The following is a 26,313-nucleotide window of genomic DNA, read 5'->3' as shown; positions in this document are numbered from 1 at the left end:
CCTACAATACATGGTACTTCAAATTCATAACAATCGATAGATAATTACAAATACTGCAGCTTTGCTAAACTAACAAGGCAAAACAAAGCTGTAAAATTTCCTTTATCACTACCTACTTTTTCAGCAGCTCAATAGTATATTTATCGTGTATATTATCAAATACAAACCTGGCTAGGAAGAGATATTGATCCAGAAAAGTGGAGTTGGAAATTAAAAAATAATATAATACAACCAGCTTTTGTAATTCTACGAAAGGTTGTGGCAGTGAATGTGGATGCGAAGAAATTGGATTGAGGTGTTCAAAAGATTTTGGATATTGCCAGTCACGCTTAAACGCAGGGTCAACAAATGATAGATTTCAGCAACTATTACTGATAGAGAAACTAAAGAAATCGACAATGAATGAAAAAATAACTACTAAATTTATTGTTTCGTATATTACAAAAAATATTATTTTAGAATAGAAGATCTTTCATGTAAAAAGAAGCGCTTCGCATTCTACCTTGATGGTAAAGAAATGAGTGCATCGTGATAAATAGTCGGTGTACCCCAAAAAAGGTGGATTTTACAGAAAAACGTTTTTTATAGATAATTTTATTTGGAAACAATTTTTATAATAACTGCTATTGAAAAAAACCCACGAGAAGATTATCGAGTAACTAATTCTCATACTGAAATTAATCAAGATAATGAAAATGATTCTAACAGTGAAACAGATTCTAATAGTGATTAATGGTAATTTTTTATATTTTCCATCGTTTTTTAAAAAACTGGAAAAATGTTGGTTTAGTCCTAATTATTTGTCTTTTCCGTAAACGATGGTGATAAAAACATTGGCTCATCTTTAAGTACCTCTTTTCAAGTTTCATTTTTAACCATAATTGGAATATCATGGATATACTTGGAAGGTAATTTTATACTTCCTTTCTTGAAGTTTTAAGATAATTATCAACTCAAAATGCAGTTTTTCTTCTTGGATAGCTGTTTGTCCAAATTTTGAATATGAAAGTTGAATAGTTTCATCAGCCCAAATAATAATCCAAAATTTTTTAGGAGATGGGGGATAATATGACATCAACATGAAACCTGCTATATTTAGATTGGTTGAAGTGGTTATCCAGCTGTCAAATCCTCGATATCATATTATATAAAGTCTATTTATTGTTTTATTTTCAATAATAAATATCAATAGCAAGCATATTTGGAGATCGATTTGTGCCACAGTCATTTACTTGAGTAACCAAAGTCAGGCATAGTAACAAAAATATGGTGACAATTTATTGGATAAAGATTAAACATATTTGGAACAAACATTGCAATGAAAGTATAGTGAGGTATAGTTGACTGTAAGCGACTGTAAGCACGTTATGTTTATTTAAATTAAGTTACAATTAAAAGAACAATAAATTGAGAAAACATATTGAACTTTAATTCAGAAACAAAACTATAGAAAAATCCAAATTTAAACTAAGAGGACTAGTTATCCTGATGAAATGATAAATAAAATATTAAGGAGTACAAAGAAAAATTATATATTCAACAAAAGTATAGTCACATATTAACTAAGAAATTTTTTTACCAAAAATGCAATAATAGTCATTATATTAATAAAATATTTCAGTAGTCTAAAATTAACGAGATCTGAACTTTTTTATCTGGCATTTAATTATGGAAATAAAATGAAATACATGGAAACAAAATTTATACAAATAGTTTGTATACACAAAACTGAAAAATTTATTAATGATAAAAAAGATTTACGTTGGTAATTTGAGATACTAGTATTCTAAAATGGAATGAGAATGCTCAATATCAGTGTATTTTATCTTACTATTATAACATTATTGATATATTTAGTTTAAAACATGCACGTCACTCAACTTTTTGTTTATATCGCTGTAATGAGATGAATAAAAATCATTCAGAAGAATAATTATTCGATTCATTTGTGCTTTCAATTGGAGATTTTCCTTCTTAATGATTTTTATTAATCATATCAAGTATGTAATGGACATCTTTTACTTATTTTTTTTGGACATCTTTCATTAAACGTATTTTAAAAATTTATGCAAAAGCTTGTAGCGGTCGAATGCTTAGCAGATGTATTTAAATAATATATTTCATAAAAACTCACATTTTTTGCATCGGAAACACCAAAATTCATTTCGAAAGATTCTATATTTTTAAAATGGTTATTTTACAATAAGTTTAAGCCTGCACTGTTTTTCGTTTTCAATGATATTCCGTGATATATACCTAATTTTATTCAGTTGAGATCCTGCTTGTATATTTATGCTATTTATGGTACATTTTTATGGATTCTATATGGCGAAGGTCTACTAATTCAGCTGTGATAACATAACATGATTGATATTTGATACCATTTTGGATAGAAATTCATACTGTAATATTGACATCGTACTGAAAAAAATGATACGAAAATTATATAACAACAAATTTTCCTATCACACATATAAGAAATGTCCTATGTTCACAGTGAGAAATTTTTTTTAAAAAACCTTCTTAGTTCTTCGTCGTTTTTATCCATGGTACATAAAACTCTGTTTCTCTTGAACTAACTATTGCTTTTGAGAGTCACTATTATTGTTATTCCCTTTATTTATCATCACCGAATCAGACAACCAGATTTTTCCAATTTTCCAAACTCAAAGCTCATATCGGAATTCTTAGAACGAGTACCAAATGTGTTCTATTGGTTTTTATTTGAAAGCATGATGAAAGCTTACATTGCATTTAAGATTGTGCAGTAATAAATTGGGCACGTGGAATACAAACGAAAGTCGTAAAAAAACTTCTTGTACATCGATCTAATAGTTGATATTCCTGATAAGCTCTACCATTGTCTAGCCTATTCGTTTTACTTTTTTTACTTCTTGTTTAAAAAGCACAGAAACACCATTTTGCTAATGCAATTTTATTTAAAGTACTAAGGAATTTTTTATCTTTGATTATATTCAATATTTAACTGTTGCTACTGTCTAAGATTTGCAGCATGAAACTTTGCAAGTGACATAGTATCTAACCCAACGCCAAACAACTGCGCTAGAAGTCATTCTAAATATTTCACCTCTCCATAGAGTATTGAACAGCTTGGCGTAAAAATGTTAGTCGGACTGTGCAGAGGAGCCAACTGTTCCCAAAAATGATTGAAGTGAGGAATATGCCTCGAGATAAAATACCGAGAAGCTTTGAGAACGAATTTACCTTAAAACTAAGCTGTAGAAGCAAATGGGATCAAATCACCATACGAGAAATAAACAGAAATGCCGAACAGTACTTAAATAGAAGTGTATGGGGATTAAATACCAAACACTCTGAAAGCCTGGCCAACACATCAAGTATATTCCAAGCAGAAATATATGCAATTGACAATCTAGAAAGGAATTATGGCAAACAGGAGATCATCATATTGTACGTTAGCCAAGCAGCTATTAGAGCTCTAATCTCCATTTCATAAAATTCAAACTGGTTTGAGAAGCCCTGTATACACTAAACAATCTAGGAAGAAAAATAAAGATACCTTGCAATGGATTCCTGGACACACCGGGCAAACCGGAGTCAAGGGAAACGAAATAGCTATCAACCTAGACAAGAGCAGCCTACAAATGCTAGCAGGACTCTTGTCGGTGCAATTTCGCCTCAATGGTCATCTGAAGACGTTGCGTTTAGCAGAGAACATAACGCGTAGGGGACGAAACCTGTATCCACATTCTTTCGAAATGTGAGACACTACGCAAATCTAGAGTACTACACCTGGGATGATATAAAATATAAGAAGATCTTTAGTTACTACAGCCATCCCACATTTTGAACGTTCTAAGAGGAAAGGGATTAGTGGATGAGCTGTAAAGACTGAATATCCTCAGTCTCTTAGCAAGAAAAGGAGACACAATAAATCCTTTGGATCGCGGTGTACATGCGGGTACTGTACCACAAATTTTTTTTCTTAAAACTAAATCAGTCTCTTTGCAATCTTTCCAAATGACATGTTTCTTGTCTCGTAATATTGAATATAATTAACAACAGTTCTTCTAGCGTGATCTGTTCCTGTGTGCCTCATTGAAACAGTTCACGAATATTAATAAGCTTCGAATTAAGAGTGGATTCTCCAGCTGAGACTATTTATTTATTCAATTGGTTATTTTTGAATGATAGTATTCTGTTATCATCATAAGAATGGTGGTCTAGAATTTGCCTATTAACGATTTCCTTATAATTTGATTACGAGATAACTACAAAACACTATAACAGTAAAAAATCTGCTGTACAGGTCACAGGAAGATGCATTCTCAGCTTTGCTGGGTAGGAGGTCTCATTAGAATTTGAGCTAATCGTTGGGATGATTTACAATACTTCTTCAACTGACTTCATTTGAGGAACACAAAAAATCTTTATTGAATACATACCACGGAAAATTTACAAGAATTCAGAGTACTTTTGACTGAAACATTTCTAGAATAGCTATCTTTGAGTTGGATACAGTACTTCATAGTTGAATACCATAACACCAGATTAATTTAAGTGTGACTTCTTATATCAGCAGCTTGTTATTTGTTAATTGGGATTTTCGACCTACTAATCAGAACAGTTCACTGGATTTTAGACTTATTTGGTTTCTCGAAGTGAATATGTGTGCTGTCAGGCTAATATAGAAAACACTAGTACAAAAATCTTGGATTTGAATAACATGTCAGCAAAACATGATTGAATTAATCGGCATGTGCTGTATTTGAGTAGAATTCATTTATTTGAGCAAATTACGATTTGCAACATTTTCCATCTTTATATGAATTGCTAACAGATAAAGCGGATGCCTCGTCAAAAAGTAGCCTTCTTATTTATTAATAGTCAAGGCAACTGCAAGACGAATCGATCAAGTTCAAAATGTATATAGGCAATTAACATCGTAATCCTTAGAATGAGAACTTCTTATCGTCGCGTGAATGTAAGCATGATGGCAGGTAATATTCAGTTGTAGATTGTGCGGTGCTACACTAGGCACATAAGAATTCAAATGAAAGACTACGAGTTATAATTATTGTGCGTTTGTATAGAAAGGCTGCTCGATTAAAATCAACATTTGTAGCATATCTTCTTGTGAGTCTAAGTTTGTCTTGTTCATTTTCCAAACCTAGTGGTTCTACTGCCTTTCTTTGCTTTTATGTTTAAGAAATGCGGACTATACTGAAGCGGTTTTTTTCTTGTTCTTCTTTAGTGAATTGATTCGTAATGTTTAGAAGACCAATTGCAATACGGCTCTATAGGAAAAAAACAGATCATCTAGGCCATGGCATGGATAATGATAATATTTACACAACAAGATTAATTGGTATCATTAATATATTTATTTTAATTCAGATCCAATCATATGAGATTTCAATATAGGAATATTTAACGTGGTTCGCTATTTGAAACTGAAATTAATCCAGCCCTTAGAAATCGGCCCAGTAAATTGTTTTGGTTGCACATACAGTTTATACAAAACATTGTATTTATATTTACAAATAATCCATATTGAACATTATTTCAAAAAGCTTTGTTCTGCGAAGAAACAAATATTGAGTAATTACAACTCCATCGATAAACACGTGGATTCTACACGTGATAGGGAACTTCAACGTGCGGCTTACATGAATAAATTGGAAATCGTGATAAAAGTAAACTGAGTATGAAACATTTTGAATTATCTTTAATAACTGAACTTGAAATTTATTGGGTCTCACCACCTTGAGTGACTAATTAATCTTATATTGGTTCCAACAATGTTTGAAATGAAAGAATTAGTAACTCATTTAATTTCTTTTGTTATATGTGAAAATTGTCTCAAACTTTTCAGAAAAAGGAGTAATGAATCACAAATGTAGACAATGGAGGTATTGAAACAACTGATTGATATTAACATACAAAAGGGGAAGAGAATATTTACATAAAAATTATTTCAAAAGCTACTACGTAAAAAAATAATAACTGAATAATAACAATGGAAAAGTTGAATATATTTAAGTCATATAAGTCTTTGGAATGACTGATTTGACTTTTTAGGCAGCTGAAATCATCGTGAATACAATTCTGAGACGTACAAGTAAGAAAAATGGGATTATTCATACATATAACTTACTGTTATAATATGTCTTTTGCCAAACTTCGACCGCCAAACTCAAACAAAGAAGTCATTTTTCACCTTGATGAAACTGGAGAAAATGTTGCCAGAACAAAATAAAACCAAGAAGACGAAAATTTATGGAGACATGGTCAGCAAAACTATATATCTCACTAGAATATTCATGAAGATTCCAAATTTAAGATTGAGAATTTCGAATAATATACTAGATTATACAAAGAGAAGTAATGCTATCCTTATAGGGTCGAAAAGGGCTAGAGTTTAGTTTATAATACTTATTATTTATATGTGAAGAATCCTATAGAGCGACGAGAATATTGAAAAAAAAAATATATATAACGTTGATTCATTATTTTTACTACAATAACAGCGAAAAAATCTATTGATATCGATTGGCTTAATTAATATTCCATCCATAATGAAGCTTCATTGTCAAAATGAAGATTTGAAAAATGTCATTGATATTGTCAATGTACTTGGAAATGAAAATCTGTCAAAATTTCAATGAATTGTGAAAACATCAATTCACTTGCACAAAAAATCAAACGAAAGTCGAGTGGCCCATCTAGTTCAGAAGAATCAGAAGATACCGATGTGGAAACACCTAAACTTTCATTCAAAAAAATCTGCTCTGTTTGTGAACCGCAATTCTTGGATACTGTGCATACTTTGAAACAATCTTTTAAGAAGGTATCTATAGTCAATGTTTCATATTCGGCAGAGCAATGATCCAAATTTTTCGGTTTTTAGCTTCTTAACAGACATAAAGCAAACCTTAAGGAAGAACTGGATAACTTGTTCGAGAAGAAACAGAATTCTTGTTGGTGTTTGAACTGTGAAGCCACCCTAGCTCGCGAAATTAGAGAAATAGAGCATCGATATCATCGACTAGTCGACGATACTTTTACAAATTTCGTAAATAAGTCAAATGAAATTGGTTACTCTAATTTATATAGGAAGTACCGTCCAAAAATATACAAAAGAAGAAATATGTGAATGTATCTAGTGAATTTTTCTTCAATATAATCTATATTATCACATCATTCGAATGTTGTTTAGTTGTACATACAAAATGGAAAAGATTATCAATAAATATAATAAAAAATAAGATTGGAAAACTTATTTGCGAATGTGATCAGAGAAAAATCAGAGAAAAAGATTTACTTGGTGCAATGATATTAATTATATAAAAGATATAAGAACTACTATTGACGTAATTGGATCATGAAAAAATAGTGAATATAAGACAGATACAAGAAATTAAGTGCAGAAAGGGTTTTAAGGGTCAATTGACAACAGCAGGTGAATTTGTAATTACTAGAAAATATAACGAATCTACGAACAAATAAACAGAACTAACCCAATGGAAAATAGGATGCATCAAATGAAAGGAGTACAAATCATCAAAAGAAAAGACGTATAGACTTATCTCAGATTGAGGTTATGCGATTCACACTAGGTGGTTGTCTAAGTAAAAATAGGATCAATCACAAATTTGGATAGAATTCCAAAATGATGTTTCGGTTTTATCTGACCACTTGGAATCATGAAAATATATTATCAATACAAATCATGATATTGAAAACGTATCACCCTCTATATTTTTATAGAAAATTCAAAGCCAGTTATCTTGGAGGTGTGCGGTTTGTATCTTGTTGTCAACTAAATTATGTCAATCCTTAAGCGGGACACAAACCCTTAATTAGAAAAGAAGTTTTATTGATACGTCACTTGAAGTTCGCTTAAATATCGTTCAAAAACTTCACCTACTTAATTTATGATAGATATTTGCAAATATTCTAATCGAAATTTTATCAAAAAAAGTATGATATTCAGTTGAAAATTTATGTTATGAAGAACCGGAGCGTTTCCAATTGCTACAAGTTATACAGTGAAAGCATTCTCAATATTTCTATATTCATTATTACCGATACCATTTCTGTGGCCAAAATAATTTTATTACAAAATTAGTTTCATAAGGTTGAGCGTTTAATTATTATTCTAATTGTTTTTGCACTCCAGAAAAAAACTAAATCTATTTTACTGTTGTTAATTGGAAGGACTCCATAAAAAAGTTAATTTGTTCGATAATTGGAAGTCATAATATTTTATACGACCAAAGTTTTCTGATTTTCTGACTCCAGCCATTTGGTGTATTGAAAATGTATAGAAAGTACTTACGATTCGTAGAAAACTACTTGAGTTCCCATTGAAATTTTCCTAGGAAAATTAGATTTTCCAAAAAAAAGTTTGTCGTGCCATGATATTTTGATTTCTACCATTTTTTTGGAATGTATGTATGCGCATTTCTAAAAGTTTTATAGTTTTTATTATTTGTTTTCCAAAAAAGACGTTTTCCAATGTCAATTTTTTGCAAAGAATATCTCATTTTTCCAGGAAAATATCGATGAAAGTACAAGGATTTTTTCAGGAATCCTAAGTACTTACTTCACTCTTTCAGTATTACAGTAAGATTTTCTTGAGAACAACAAAATTGTCGCTACCGGAGCGATGGAAATTCACAATTAATGGAAAGTCATAGTTTCCAAAAAAAATTAACTTTTGGATTGTTATTAACAGAAATACTATTACTGAATATTTATTTATAAAAAAATTGCATTGATTATTTGCTATAACATTTAGGTACTAAAAACTAATTTGGAAAAGCAAATTAACGCGTCTGGGAACATAATTATTGACTTTCAACTAGATAAAGATCCACCACATTACTTCCTTTTAATTAAATAGGTAGTGGCTAAATAACTTGATTGGTTGATAATTGGAAATTAACGCCTCTAGATCTAAAATTTGTGTATCAATCACAACATCGAAAGTTTTGAAAAGAATAAAAGCTGCTTCAAACAGTATATTTTCTAAAAGTTAGTAAGAAGATTGAGGCAGACTCTATCTGTTTCGATTGAGAAAAATTCAGAAAAAAATACTATCAAATATTCATATTGTATAGATAAATAAAATATATTCACGAATTCACTTAATTTTTTCTGAAAAAAAAATCAAGTTAATTACAATTTCGTGAAGTGAAATGATAGTTGAACAACCCTTCAAATAAGATCACTTAAACTGCTTTTCTAATTGAGATTTTTTAGGGTTGTATACAATTAAGTCTACAAACTCCCTATCGGAAATATTTGTGGCGGGTCAATCTATATTTTTAAAAGAAAAAGTGTCGTGCATTTTAAAATTGAAGATATATATCGATGGAATATAATTTCCACGAATAACTGTTTAGTATTAAGCTTATTTGTTTACCAGAAGAAATGATAAACTCTCAAAATTACATGATATGAATATTTTGGTGTCCGACATTATAATTGCGAGTTTTTTTGAAATTTGTTGACGAGTAATTCCAAGGTATAAAAATGATTGGACATTGATATCGCGTCGCGTATGGGTACGCCTAGTTCGGACGTGAATTATTCATAATACACTAATAAAATCACCCAGTGAGTGAAAAAAAAAATGATACCATGCCCATGTGAACGAGGCACAAACCAAATACTTACACATTCAGATATCCGCCTGAGTTTAGAACTAAATTATTACAGTGTTATTTGAAAAAATTATTTCATTATTTCTCTACTTTACTTTACTTTAAATTGAGCTAATAATAAAATTTAGAGTAATTCTTGACTTTTTTCTATTATTACATCGAGAGTAATCGATTTCGATGTGTATCAAGTAATTAGAATGACATAAATCACACACAAATGTATTTTTTTTGCAAAACGTCGATGCGAACTGAATTTCACACAAAACAATAGCTTTGAGTGAAGCTACATAAATTCCTACAAAGCTGAAAATCGGTGAAATTCTTTAAAATATAATTAAAAACAGAATGTGAAAGTTCCGCATCATTTCTGTGCATAGAAAAAAAAACATTTAAGTTCAAAGGTCAAAAAAATTGATTTTACGCGATTTTCAGCAAAACGATAAGTTTTATAATAAAAATAACTCAAACCAAATTTGTAGATCATAAAATAGTCTACAAAAAATGTATCAATACCTTTTTCCCTACGAGCTACCGTTTCTAATATATAAGTTGTAAAAATTAAAATCGACAAATATACATCTCTAGAGTTGTAATATATGTTGAAATATTTTTTTATTAATCATTGTCAACTTAAACTTGAGATATAAAATATAAATAAGTTATAACTGTAAAAATATCAATTTCACAGGAAGGGTGAATTAACAGTTTTCAAATTGTTTGAAAAACAAGATTTAGTTCAATGTGCCTTCTTATTTCTATATACGGAGCTCCTAAAAAACTACCTGCTCAGATAAGTATCGATATGCATGTTTCGTTAAAAAAACTAGAAGTAAAGAACAAGTTCAATTGGCTTGTCTTCGTCCAACCTCAGTTGCTGCTCATCAACATCTTTTCCGTGTATAAGTTCAAATGTGGCTTGTTCTCTGGCATCTATACCTTGTCAAGGACGATCGTGCATTGCTTTAATATTGAATTACCAACAGTGGAGGATCCGTTTGATTCCAACGAGGCGACATGCGATACATCTCTGTTGACGCAATTTACATGCACTCAGAATGAAGATGAAGAAGAAGAAAAACATGAACCAGAAGAAGAATTTGAAAGTTACAACTCGCACGATTGAATTTAACAATTTTTTTTATTTAAATTTAAATATTTTATCTTTTGAATCTCTGCTAATTTCCATTAATTTCAAATTAAACATGAATGATTATATCTCAGAAACAGTGGCTAGTCAGGGAAAAAGTATTGATACGTTTTTTGTGAATAATTTTATGTTCTACAATTTTTGTTCGAGATATTTTCATGATAAAACTTACCGTTTCGCTGAAAATTGCGAAAACTCATTTTTTTTAACTTTTTTCTTTAAATAAAATTTTTTTCTTATAAGAAAATCATGGGCAACTTCCAAATTTTAATTCTTATGTTATTTCAAGCAAATTAACTAATTTTCAGCTTGATGGGAATTCATGTAACTTCGAATGTCTAAATTGACCGAATTAAAACTGGGCGGTCTTAATTATATTATAGCTCAGTATCTTCAGAAATAGCGTTCAATTCACAATGTAGTGAGGGGATAAGTTTTATCATATTTTCGATTTGTTTAATTTATTACAAAGTATGTTATGTAGAAAATACAAAACGTGAATTTTGAAATAGAGACATAATTCTATCAGTGCGAATCATCACCGTATTATGGCTCCCAGGGGAGCAAACGACATTGTCGGTGTTTCAGCAACTTTAGTGAAACGATGCGTCGTTTGGCGGGTTCTTGAGATACTTATTTATAATTATATATATTAAGGGGATAGTCTGCTTTAGAGGCTCTGATAAATCGCTTTTTTGCATAAATGTCTTCGTAAACTATCCAAGAATGTGTCCTTGAAATTTCAGAAAAAGATTCGAAATATTTTCGGAGCTGCAAAATAAATAGTGAGCAAGCGTTTTTTGAAGTTTCGTGGAGTTAATCAAGATGACATTAGATAACTCACATAGTAGAGTAACTACTGATTTACTTGTAACAGAAAAATTTGAGGTTGAAAAGGGGTTAAAACAAGTAGATCCAGTGGTTTTTTATGTGGTGGTGGAAAAAATTTTACGAGATAGCGACATTCAAACAACTGGGTCCATTAAACACCATAAACAGCAAATAATTGCATAGGCATTGCAATTATTTGGAAATTCACGCACTCCGCACTATCATTATTTAAAACTTTCTTAGCGACCAGGTCTGTCTCTTGGTTGCTTCTTAGTATGTAAGGGGATCCAGTTTTTTTCTTGTTATCTGGTATATATTGAAGATCCTGCTTAGATTTGATTGCCAAAAAATTTGAGGTATGAATTTATTAACGATTATTGACTGAGTTAAGGGATGATGTGAGTATCGGGTGATTGGGCGCAGCAGCGATGTTTGTAGCTCGATATATTGCATATAATTCAACAGAAAAAGTGGATGGGGTTGAAAAATCTTCGAGGATATATTGTGTTATCACGCCAACCTCCCAGAAAGTATTTTCGTATCAATTTTGTATAAAAAATATTAAATGTCACTCAAGTGACATTTAATTGACAATATTATAAATTTATATAAACAGGAGTTGATTAGTCTTGAGAAATGAACTTTAGTATACAATTACATTTAGTAACATCGAAAAACTTTTTTAATAATAATTTTTCAACAATAACAAAAATTTTCAACTTTCGTTGATTTTCAGATTTGGTAAATATATGCTTTTGCCCGGTTAATCGCATAGATATTTAGCATCGAGAGCTGGAGTTGGTGGTTTCCCGTTAAGTGTAACTGATGGACAAACTTTTCTGTTCATTATGAACGTTACATTGGTTTCATTTGCATTGACGCGCCATTTTTTTAACCAGGTTCCTATTTGATTCAGATTATTCTGGAAATTTTGAGATGCTTTTCTAGAGTTTAGATGCAGTGTCATTTGCATATTGTGTCCCTACTGGAAGGAAGGTCTGCGGTATGCAGAAGGTAAAAGATAGATCCCAGGACGCTTCCTTGAGGTACGCCAGCTGTAATGGGATATTGTGACGTATGCAAAATAAGATATGTTTCAAAAATTCATTAATTCATACATTGAGAATATTTTGAAAATATGATCGGCGAGGGAATGATTTATTCATATGTGTCGATATTCATTAAAGTCCATTGGTTATATAATCTATTTGTCATGAAATTTGGGACAAAATTATATGAAAAAAGCTACATAATAGATAAATTTCAACGAAGGTTTCAAATATGATACAAATTCTTTTCATGATCATTAATAGGGTCAAAAAAAACAAAATAATTTGTTACTTTTTTAGAGCAAAAAGAGAAATGTTTGCGCTATTTCAATTCATGAATACACAGTTAGAAGTAGGCCAATTAGTGGAAATTGATTGAATAAAAATATGATATTTTCCCTTTTGTTAACAATAATATATCAATATTTTCAACAAAATCTTTTCTTCTCTAGGAAAATCACGATAATTCAGTATAAAAGTAGAAAACGACAAAACGAGATGGAGCAAAGTATAAATAACGTTTTGCAAAAAATATGTAAAAATTCCAAACAAACAATGAGTGTGATATATTTTTGAGGCTTTAAGTTCTAATAACATCTATTAAGAAAATTTGTATTTCAATCGATGAATAAGATCACTCTCGTGTTCAGTTTGATTGTTAATTGGACATTGAATCGCAGATCATCGCTCTTATAACTTCGTTACGGTTGTTTCTTTTCAGTCAAGACATTTATTAAGTTCTCAGCTATAGTTCTATGTCTTCTTTGCTGAATATCAAAACCTACTTCAAAACTTTACAACTTGTAAATCCTTCTGAATCTAAAAATTTATAGGTTACCTGCAGTCTCGATTGCTTTTGCGTAGAATAACAACTTTCACCAAGTTCGTTTCCATTATCTTTAGTTATGAAACTTTTCATTGTTCATTTTCCAAGTTTAGTAGAATTTACCAATTCGACTTAATGATTTTGATTTCCAAATGACAGAGATATATACAGGATGATTGATTATTGTGTTGAAGTTCAGTGCCTATTTTGTCCTTTGAAATATCAATTTGAAAATTTGAGGGATTGTAGCCATCATTGATCTTCACATATTACATTTTTTTGAATGAAACACTCTATTTGAAATAAGCTTGACTTTCCCATTGGGATGTGTTCTACTGGGTAATTGAAAAGTTATAACGAATTGTACATAAAAATCAATTCTCACATAAAATACATGGTGATTCATTTGAAAAAACTAAGAATATAATGTATTTGTACATACAAAATCGTAAATCCAAATGGCTGGGAAAAGATTGGTTCCGGATTTTAGATTTTTCCGTGTTCTAGATCAAACGAACATTTGAATGCATTTATGGTCGCGCCATCTGTCGCGCTAACGAGAAATCATATCGCATTACATAATAATGTAAAGAGAGGGAGAGGTATGCAAAAAATATAATAAAATCGCGTTCAATACTACACAAAAATACATTTATAAAATAATAATAATAAAAAGATCAAAACATATTCTTCATGCTATCTAGTGTCAAATACAGAAGCTAAAAATTACGATACGAACGGATTTTAGATATTCCGCGTTTTAGAAGACCGGGTTTGCGATGTTCATCAACTGTATTTTGATTCACCCTGTATCATATTCAATGAATATTAATGAAATTAATAATTTTCCAGAGTTTTTACTACTATTCGAATCCTCTGGCCGTAACATATCTTCATTCTAGGATTTCTCTTACATTGTACAGGGTATTGAACTTGTTACGGTTTTTATGGAAAATACCCCGTAGAACGTATTGAAGTAGTGACGCTGAGTTCATATCTGCAATGAAATATGGTGTGTTTTATTTAAAAAAAAATGTAACTTTTGATACTGCACAGAATTCTAGAACACCATGTCAGATTGTGAATCATTATAAAATGTGAAGATTCATGATAGCTACAATATACTGTATACTTATTTTTTTTTGAAATTATTAAAATGCAAGGGTAAAAAACATGATGGTAATTTTTATGCCTCAATCATTATAACAAGAAGCACATGTAACGAAGTATAAGGTAACGATTCGACTAAGAGTGTGTTAATTTATTGCATCTTATTTTAAGAAGCGAATTTCTAAATACTCAAACTAAATACAAATCCATTCGCGATGAGACACCATTTGGAGGGTAAAGGGACGGTGATACGCTCATTCGCGAATTTTTGCGTTTAGGCATCGAGGTGTAAAAGTGAAAAATTATATAAAATATTTTGAACAAGCGTTTCGTAACATATAATTATATCATCTTATGTATAAATACGAAAATAAACGATTAACAACAATTATGTTTCGATTCATTTTTGAATTTCATTTGAATCAGTTTGGGATACAAATAATTGAATATCCTCATATTTAAGTGAGTTTTAGTAGTGGTTAACAGATTTTGAATAATTAAACAGATGATTTTGAATTGAAACTATTAAGAAAGTTGCATTTCTTCTACTTAATTAACAAAATCATTGTCTAGTAGAGATTAATATGAAAAAATTCAGATTGTTAATCTTTTCTACCACCTAATTTTTCTCATATCATAACTAATGATAGAAAATCCGGTAGCAAAACAAATATATTTAACTCATTTGTTAATGCAAAAGTTTGAATTTTGTCAATAATTTGAAACTAAAATGTATGAGAAATTTATCGGTCTTTACAATTCCCCATTAGTTTTCAAATATCCATCAACTATATGAATCTAAATAATCTTGTAGCAATGTTAAAATTAACTGACATCTATACAATCAACAATATAATAATATAATGTTAAGAACACGGCCATATTTCTGTCAGTTTAGTAGACATTCGGAAAAAATATGCTTTTTTTGGGATTAAGAAAAAATTGATTCATTTATAGCACAAGAGACAAAAATTCCATGAAATTTTCAATGTAACATTTTGAACATTTGTTCCTAAATTTACATTTTCAATATGAGAAAATAACAGAGGTTTATGAAGACATGAAATAAAGTAACAAATTTATCTATCAAACAATGTTTAAACTAATGAAGGATTGTAATAATAATTATTAATTACCATATTTGACATGAGTTGTTACATAATTTTCATGATTTGATCTTTTAAGATGATGATTTTTGATACAACAATTGAAAGTAAATTTTTACAAATTATATAACAGTTTCATTGAATTGTGTGGTATTTAGTAGAAATATTATTATTATTGAATACATTCTGTTCATGTAAATACTAATTTTTTCAACAACTATAAATCCCAAGACTGAATCAAATGCTTAATGCAGTCAACCGATTATAATTAACTTCAGTTTTTCCAAAAATTTTCCCACTTTCGATATTTTTGAAAAACTGAGATCTGTTGATCACAAATTGGAATGCTTATGCCAAAATTTGAACATTATATTATTAATGATAAAATTTTTCCAAAAGGAACAAGTGATTGGATCTGTATGAATCTATATCTAATATATAACTTTTCTCTTTCTCATATTGATAAACTGTTAATTAATTGTCACAAAATATGATACAAATATTGAAATGAGATGGGGAGCGATAAAACATCGCATACCAGGAATGTTTAAAGAAAAGTAAACTACAAAAACTTATATAGTATCCATATGGAACTATCTAGTCAAAATATCAATTAAATATTATAAACAGCTGTGGATGAATAAATTGAGATCACATATATAAATAACAGTGGAAAGATGTTTAGCATGCTTCGAAGTAAAAGTATTTTTAATGTTTGATTTAAGAACATATTCGAAAAGATTTACAGCGGATTGATATTTATCACCAGAATGAAGTTTGTAACCCTATTTTCATACCATATCAAGAAATTTTTCAGTATAATTACAGCATGAAAAAATGGGAGGAATAGGAAAACCATTTTTCATATTTATATAAAACAAATTTTAATCCTTTCGTATATTTTATCAAAAATTTTTGTTTCAAATTTGGCATATTCTGCAGATATTGTGTTCAAAATAATACTGGACTAAAATAAGACACTAAAAATTTTATAGAACGGCAGGAAAGGGAATTACTACTGTTCACAAATTTAACCTATCCTAAAAGTATTACTTTTTCCTTTTAATTATTCCTATTCTAAGCTATACCTAACATGTAATATTTTCTATCTAGAAGTAGTAGTTTAAGCTAATAAGGGGATAAATGTAGATCATTCTAGTCCATTATCTAATTGGAATTGTAAATCTTGGAATGTCGAAAGATTTGGGAAAATAAATTTCCTTATGGAAATTGTTTAGAAAACGTATTTAAACGGAAAATTGTAATTTATATAAATGTAGATATGATTAGTACAATAAAAATTCTTATCAGTTTCATCGATGTTGTTCTCGACCTAACTAAAATTAGAAATTTGTTCATATTGAATTAAGTGTGCAATATTCGTAATTAGAAGTCATTATCCCATAAATAGTCCATTGGCCTAGAAATGGGAGAAGCTACTACCTGAAATTAACTCGATAAGTTTTGAAACTTTATATATTCACATCGAAGCATTTAGGACTAGAGTTTATATATCACTTCGAAATTTAATTTTCTAAAATATCATGCAGATTATTGAACCCAAAAATGCATGAGAAAATAAATTACCGACAATTAATCTGAAAACAAAAAAACACACTTTGTGTAAGAAAATCAAATCATCATTAAAAAATGATGATTTGAAAATAACTATTGCTGAAAAAACCCAGTAAAGAATAAGGAAATATTCAAAAATCTATCAGGGTTATTATAAGGTTAGTGTATAATTGAAGTTTAGACAAAATGATCGTGAAAAGTATCAAAATACAATATTCGAAAGAATTGATAACTTAACTTTGATGTTTTCATAATGAACTGGTTCCAGATTTACTTTGGTGCTTGAGAAGCTTTTGCAAATTAGAAAAATTAATCATGTAAGTACACTTTCTCTTATTATCGAGAAGGACTTTTATTCAAAGAGAAAACTGAAAATTTTTAATGCTGATAAAGCCGACCGCCCACGAAGCAAGTGTTTTGAAATAAAAGATGCAAACCAGTAGATCTTGTAACGGTTTGGCAAGCTCGGCAACGTATAACAGCGGGGAACCGCACACGAGATGACTCGAATGAAACTAGTTTGCAATCGGTTGTACGTGACCATGATTTCACGATCGCAGTTACGAGAGACTTTCTAAATTAGAAAAATTAATAATGGAAGTACACTTTTTCTTATCCATCGAGAATGAGATTTTTCTCAGTTTTCTACAAACAGAAAACTGAAAAGTTTTAAGGCGAATGAAGCCGAACGCCCACCATGCAACTGTTTTGAAATAAAAGTTGCAAACCAGTAGATCTTGTAACCGTTTGGCAGCTTCGGCAACGTTTAACAGCGGGGAGCCTAACACGAGATGACTCGAATGAAACTAGTTTTCAATCTATTGTATGTGATTCAGTAGTCGCAGTTTCATTCGATTATCACATGTTTATTATGTTTTTTTCAATATGAGGGATCAAGATCAAAACCACAAATTTGTAGAAGTGGAAAAACATAATATAAACGTTCTATTTGTCTGAAACAGTTCTTGTGCTGAACGAACAGTCTAGAGTTCACTTTTCGACTTAGGTATAGATGGATCCAATATGATCTCTGCAACCTGCGTTATCTGCGGTATTGATAATAATTAATGACGTCTTCGTCATCTGAATTCATTTACTTGCTGTACCAAATGATTTAATACTCATAATAATAATAGAAGTCGTGTACTTGTCCAAAAGTCTTATTTTGATTGCAAATCTTTTGCAAGTTCGCGTTGATTTCCGCCGGGGTGTTTTATTTCTGAAACTTACAAAAAGAAAAAGCAATGTTTGAACATCAGCAATGTCTTTTAGCCGATGGAACATTGATAAACAGTGTCAGGAGATTTCCACATTTGTGTGACAAAAAAGACCCATACGGGGAATTTCTATTAACCAGTGGAATTTAACGAGAAACATGAACATAAATTGTATACGAGAATAGTAAAAAAGGACCGCTCATCGAAGTATTATTTACATTGTGTGAAAACCTAAGGGTGACTCTGGAAATTACACTAATATTACAGACTTCTTTTCAAATTTCATATCAAATGATATTTGTGACTAAAATTTAAGTTTTACTGGCCAAGAAATCGCTGAGTCATCCAAAAAATATGCAGAAAATACATCGTTCACAGGAGCAATATCGGAAGAAGGATTCTCAACTCTTCTTGTTGTCCTTAATTTGTCTGTTGTAAAGAAAGACAATCATGTAAACGCACAACATATATTTGATTCTTCAATATTATTTTCATTTGACCAGTTATGCATGATTAGACAGCGTTTTGACAATAAATCTACTAGGACGGAAAGAATAAAAAAAGATGCATTTTCACTTTCACACACAATTTTAGGCTTTCGAGGATCAATTTATGAGGTGAAGGTCCTTGTGCGCTTTTCCCACGAGCCGATTAAGACGCATGACGACCACCTATTGGTATATTCTAGAGTTAAAGAGTGGGTTGATAGAAAAAAATTTCTATCCAGGTACAAAGCTGAGATGTTATGTTAATTCAACTTGTTCAGTGACCATCGGACTTGAGAAGCAAAAAGGATACTATTAGTATAGCAGTTTTCCTTTTTCTAACTATGCAAATATGGAAACAATATAAAAATTCTTCCTTTTACACAGAAACAAGTTTTAAATTTTTAGCACTTAGTGGTTTTTGCTTTCCTAAACGAAAAATTACATCACTGGGAAGTAGTAATATCAATGATTCAGAAAAAAAGTATGCTTATTAATAATATAACTATATTTGTCTCTATATTGACCATGATATTTGTGATTGCTGGATCCATCTCTTCTAATTTATAATTAACTAATTATATTAATCCATTCAGCATTTCATAAGTTTATCAAATTATTTGAAGTTTCCAAACTTTTTGAGTTAATATCAAGCAAAACTACCCGATGGGAAAAGAATTGTATCAAGTTATATGTTAAAAATTTTGTGAATATTCATATAAAACCTTGTTAATATATTGATTGATATACGCTGAAATTTATAATAATTAGAGGATGTGAAAACGATCAACCTCATCATTTAATGGGCTAGAAATACTACATCAATGTTGCCATACATCTATAGACCAGAAAGGAGAGATACCTATTAAATGACTATATTTATCTGTTAACTTTGAAAAAACGAAACAACTTCAAACGACACACAAAGAACAACAGAGGTCGTTGATATCAGTTCGACATAAAGAAATATCAGTAAAGAAAACATAAATTAACAAGTGACAACTAACACAAATATGTGCGCGTTAGTCACGTTATCGTGTTGTATTGCCAAACGTTCACAGGGGCATGGCATGCAGACTGGCAGCTGCAGCGTTGCCGTACACACCTAGATGGTGATCTAAGGGGTAAGACAACAGCTGCAGTGGATGATGGTGATGCAAACTGGTTAAAGCATTACCTGCTGGATATGGCAGTCCGAAACTAGGGTAGCCCGAGTAACCTCGACCGGCCGCATAGGCGGCATATGCCGCAGCGGGAAAACCTGAAAAAGAAAGCATACGTTATTAAAAAATAAATTTTAGTTAAATATAATATCTGATTTGCCAATGCAATTGCAATGACAAGTTCAAAAATGTTGCAATTTTAACTAATAGACAAGCTATTCTTATTCTTATAGTAAAAATTCGGTTTAAGAAGTCTACATCGTTTTCAAATCGAGCACAGATCGAACGCGATGCTTCTACCCTTGAACGCTTTTGGTCAACAGTCAAATATTTGGGGATCCATTTTGCAGCAACTTTTCTCATGTCCAAATTGACGTGAACTGTATGATGAACGCGTTTGTATGAAATATTTAGTGCCTCAGATATCCTTTTTAGCCCAATTCGGCGGTTTGATAGAATCATGTCACGAACTGCATCGATATTTCCGGGTACTGACACAGAAACTGGCCTTTCCAATCGGTCATCATCTTCAACGGAAAATTTACCTCTTTTCAAGCTTGCAGTCCAATTTTTCACGGTTGCATACAAATTACGTTGATCACCAAGGGTATTAAGTATATCTTCGTAAATCTGCTTATCTCCTAACCCTTTTAAATACAGGTACTTGGTGATGGCTCGTGAGTCCAATTTTTCGATTTTCACAATTACGGTGGACATCTTTTTTCTTTTAATTCATTGCTTAACTCTGGTTTACTTTTTTGACGTCAAAATTTACACTTACACTAACGCAATATTTTGTGCATGGAACTGGTCTAGGTTAACTAGATATGAATACATCCTCGTATTATTGTGGAGTGGAGAGGAGATAATAAAAATTGTGATTGTTTTTGTCTGGAAATCTATGCCTTTTATTGAAGCTACAATTATTTGAAAGAAAGAATGAATGGTTTTTCTGCCTATTAGGTAGAAGGCCTACAGTCGTTGATAAAAAATACGTTTCTATTCTTTCAAAGTCACGAACCGCCACTGCCGACGAGTAAACTCTTTAGTGGATAGGTCAAAGGTTGAAGATGACTGCGTTTTCATTCTCCACTGTTTGTTGATTTACAAGCCAGGAGGAGATACAAGAATTGGAGTATCTTTCTTTTGTGAGCAAATGGTATAGTTCGATTATTCATTTCGCATATCAAATCAAAATTATTCATTATCAATATAGTTGATAAATTGCATCACAAAAATATTTTCACTGTAACATATTTTCAAGGTAAACTTCGGAAATGAATCAGAAATTACAGTATTTGCAGACTATCATATTTGACATTTAACGTGTACTTTAATCTTCAGTTGAAATATATTGCTGATTTTATTCGTTTCTTGTGTCGCCCATTTTAGAAAAATAAGGTTATTATTATATTGTTACCATTGCTTTTCTGCAGTCAATATTGATATGAGAATGTCGTGCATACTCATCTTGAACGTAAGTCTATCCATAAAAAACTTGGATATTTCCGGATAGCCGAACAGAAAACCACATCGACCCTGTATTAGTGGAGGGTAAGCAATCGAAATTGATAACAGATGTCAGAAACTAATGAGGAGCGGAAGCGGACTCAAATCATATATTGCTAGTGAAAAGACTAGAAGAAGAAATACCAAAGAACAGAGAAAACCCTCAGAATCAAGTAACATATGACGACACGGCATTAGAGAATGAAGATGTGGTGGATAAATTTGAAAATGCAATGATCACAGACCTAAAGAATAAACAAACGTGGGAGGATATCGAAATATTGACAGATATCGAAAAAACAATAAAGGATTTGACTCGGCAGGAGCTATAAAGACTGGAGAAGGAGACATAAACATAAACATAAACATAAAAAAAGCAAAAAAATGTTTAGAGAGAGGAAACGAAATCATCTAGAGAACAAAGAAAAAATTTTAGGACATTATACAATCAAAAACATTAGAAATTTGTTCTCGGAAGGCAAAAATAAGTAAGGTACCAAACATGACTTGACAATTATATTACAGAGACAAAGACGGCTCCCTCATAAAGAAAAAAAAACTGACGAGTTGGAGGGAATATTTCAAACAACTGCTGAATGACGAACCAAAAAAGCGAGTTAAAAGAAGAGAAGAGAGTTATTGAATCCTGGCTAGAATCGTAAGAAATAGATTAGGTAAATATTTGGCTGAACAATTTGGAAACAAAAAGAGGTTTGGAGCAAGGGGACTCACCATCAACAGTGCTCTTGAACCTTTTACTAGGAATGATCCTGAAAAGTAGTGGCACCAAACCTAGGGTATAATTCACATCAAAACAAAACAAATCTTTGACTACGCAGATGATGTGGTAATTATAAACAGAACTGGAGAAAATGAAAATGAAGCAAAACAATATGGACTACACATAAATCCACAAAAGACCAAATATATGAAGATGAGAAGCGATTGGAATAACTTCAACCGATTAAAAGAGACAAGAAGTATAGATTTGATAAAGTACAGCAGTTTGAATACCTGAGAGTGACAGTGATAAACAAAGGATATGAAACCAGGAAAATCGACAAAAACTTGCGAGAGAGAAAGAAACGTTTGGAGTCCCAGAAGGACTATTAAGTTCAAAAGATATATCTATGGTCGCCAAGCTACGCATTCACAAGACATTTATGCATCAGTGCTGTATAGCAGCGAGTGCTAGACCATGAACAATAAAGAAAAAAATAGAATGAACATAAGATAGAGAAAGGATTTTCGGAGGAGTGCGAAATCACAACAAGAGGAAGCGCAGAACGAATCTAGAGATCAAAGCACTATATGGTCAAGCTGAGATGTGGTCAGAGCAAAAAGACTCCGTTTGATGGGGCATATAGCCAGAATAAACAAAGATAGTTGGGTGAAAATATCCTTATCAAGTGGAGAAGGACGAAGAGTAAGAAATATATAGAAGCATGAAAATAAGACAATAAAAGAATTTGAATAGAGGACTGACTTGAACAAAAATACGAAGGAAAGCGGAGAGGCGACTCCAAACTGTAGTCCTACATGCCGATCATGCCTTAAGGATGAAGGTATCGCAAGCGAGGTATCTCAACCTTCTTGACAACGCAGGAGAAGGTAAGCGAAGTCGTCAGTCTTGCATCATCGTCGTATGAAAAGAATATCATTTCAAAGATTGGGGCATTAATAATTCAGTAATTTCTCATTTCGTTTTGTGGCTAAGTTGTAATATTACATTTGTGAAGAATTATTATTTTATCCTTCAACTTTCAAAATAGAAATACCACTCGAAAAGATTTGAAATTTTATCAATTTGGAGCTGAAAGAAAACAGTGAAATTCATATATAGGGAACAGTTTTCACCACTCGTCGGCAACTGCTGCACTAAAACGTAATGGGAGTTGGCAATCAACTACTGTGACTGAGGGAAACGTAGACAATTTCGAACAGAATTTGTATCAGTTAGTTTATAATTGTATTTTTCCTCCAATCATTGATGAAACAAATAGACAAAAATTTATTTTTAATCGTTAATTCCATCATTCTAATTCTATGAGCAATCAAGTTTTCCAATCTTGACGTGACGTTCAAATCCCCCGAAGGAATCGAGATTGTTTTTTGGCTTGATTCGAAATTTTAGGACTTAATTTTACTGTACGGATCTTACTAGTTAATCGTGACATCGTGTTTCATGACAAAATCAAAATTTTCTTTGTAAGCATCTCAACTTTTATATTTATTATGAGGATTGTTGATTGTACTAATATTTGAGACAGTATAGATATTAATATATATTTTTTCGGTTATTATTATGTGTAGGCTAACTAAAATTACGGAACTGGCCGAACTTTTTGGAATCGTCAAAGCAGGAACTCTGTTAATTGTGATAATTGGAATATATAATTTTTTTGAACTTACCGTCAGGAAGGGCTCCCAGCGACCACATAAAATCTATAAAAACGAAAAACAGTCCGTTAGTAAATAATTCATACACGTCGGAAGACAGTGAACAACGAAAAAAAAATGTCTAATTTTATTCTATTAAAAAAGATTCATTGTTAACATTCATGAAATTTCAACTACGTGTCTAAGCTACAAGTTCAGTGACTTGAGACTAAAAATAGGTCATATCACGGAATGAAACATGAAAAGCTGACTTCTTATTTTGCCTCAAAAATCACACAACGTCAATGGTGAATTTTTCTCTCAAATATCTTTTGTCGTGTTCTCCAAAGCGTATTCGCATTCATTATAAAATTTTTAGAATTGTCAATTTAGGTCTAGACCCATAAAACTTTCTTTGGGCCGACAAGTGGTGAACACAAAACGTTAGATCAATCATGTTAAACTTAGAAAAACGCTGTTTGAAGGGTGAAGTAAATTTAATAGAATTCATTGAATCAAAATGTTTAATCAAAGATTAAAACCTATTAATATGACCATGAAAACACTCCAGGACGAAGACATTGATCTAAAGTGGGACTACGAAACTATATCCAACCAGGATTAACGTCATCTTGAATAATTAGTAAATCATTTTAATTACGTGTAAGCAGGCGGATGTTCTTTATAAAATGTCGAATGAAAATCAAAGAAACCCGCCAAAATTTGAACATCCCAATTGCAAAACTTTTGGAGGAATTATCAAAGAAACTCCGCCAACATTTCAACATCCCAATTGTAAAACTTGAGGAGAAGATTGAGGAGAATCTATCATCAAGGCAAAATAAATTGATCCGGACTCAAGTTTTTCAAGAAAACTTTTTTTGAAAGTGAAGAGTGGAGTACACATTTCCGTAACTGAATATAATACCTCAAATTTTAAAGGATTAATCATTAACGTCACGATCATAAAATCAACAAAACGTGTGATTTAGTCTACTACTTAGTTTGAACTTGACCAGGTAAAAATTTAGAATGTGGTTTGCTGGTACATAATGGAACTCTGAAACATTATTATCATGTTCTGTAATTAGATGTGTAGATGTAGAAAATCACCAATTCGGTTTTATTGAGCATATTACATTTGCAAAAAGTCAATGTAATAAGTGAGAAATGTATGTACACTACAACGTTTGAACCAATGTAAGCAAAATTTTTTCGTGGCTTTTAAGATTTGCACGACTTTGTGTGAATTTTGATAAAATTGTTAAAATCCTAAAATAAATCAACCTTCACGAATTCAGCTTTTTCCTAGTCATCCCGATATAGAACCCCTAATTTGACTGGACTATATGAACAACTGACGCGTTAAAAGCTTGAAGAACCATTGGAGTTTAAAAGAATCGTTTTTTTTTTTGGGTTAGCACAAACGTTTAGAAAATTTAACAACTGCGTAAAACATTCGACTATTCTACAATGAACCAATTCAACAGGAAAATGCTAGTACTGGTACATAGAATATCCTACAAAGAAACGGAAACCTCTTCCTTTGATTCAAACACAAAACTTCCTCATGGAACTTCTGAGTTCGATCATCATTAATAAAGAGTAAGAAGAAATTTAATTTTCACTAATTATTTTTTTGGAAGAGTTGTTTTATCTATTAGAGATCTTGACTGATCATCATTGAATAATTCTTGATCTATTTCATTTCATATTTCAACGATAAATACCCAAATGATTTCAGCACTAGCATTTCATGTAATTAGATCATTTTCTAAATACTACGAGTCCGGTTAATAACTAAGAGCAGATTATATGAACCGCTGCTTTGTGGATCTACTCACTATTGTTCTATATAACGCATTTGGAAAATATTTCAGTAATATTTATCTACAAACAAATTTTCTCGAGAAGAGATTATATTTCCTTACTTCTGGCTGGAACTCATGCAGTAGTTGACAATAAATAAATTTTCTTACATCTTCTTTTTCAAACTTGTGAAATTCCTTTTACTAATAATATGTCGTGGTACGTCACACATGGAAACATAAATTTTATAGTAGTTGCATAGTAAATTTTCGATAAAACGCTGAATTTTTTCCAAATACGACGTCCAAGAAGTTAAAGATCTTTTGTAGAGTACATATGCAACTAAACGTAAAACTAAGAATATAAATTTTACGAAATATACTCTGAAGTTGTATACTTTAATGGACTGTTTCACTAGTTTGGACTTTAACTGTCACATTAACACCTTGAAATG

The 26,313-nt window shown here is 31.1% G+C and overlaps 1 protein-coding gene across 3 annotated transcripts in view; it reads right to left on the bottom strand.

Moving 5' to 3' along the window:
- LOC130444516 (RNA-binding protein Musashi homolog Rbp6) overlaps nt 1–26,313 on the bottom strand; it is a 1,022,388-nt gene that overhangs the window by 31,294 nt on the left and 964,781 nt on the right. For all 3 annotated transcript variants that reach the window (XM_056779678.1, XM_056779688.1, XM_056779699.1), the window contains 2 exons: nt 24,084–24,116; nt 20,177–20,260 (listed from right to left, as the gene is read on the bottom strand). In XM_056779678.1, the coding sequence (XP_056635656.1) occupies nt 20,177–20,260; nt 24,084–24,116 (117 nt within the window). The remainder of the gene's footprint in view (nt 1–20,176; nt 20,261–24,083; nt 24,117–26,313) is intronic.

This window comes from Diorhabda sublineata, chromosome 1 (assembly GCF_026230105.1).
Source record: "Diorhabda sublineata isolate icDioSubl1.1 chromosome 1, icDioSubl1.1, whole genome shotgun sequence".
Taxonomy (NCBI): Eukaryota; Metazoa; Arthropoda; class Insecta; order Coleoptera; family Chrysomelidae; genus Diorhabda; species Diorhabda sublineata.
The sequence above is the reverse complement of the archived record's forward strand: the minus strand, read 5'-3'. Positions and strand labels throughout refer to the sequence as shown.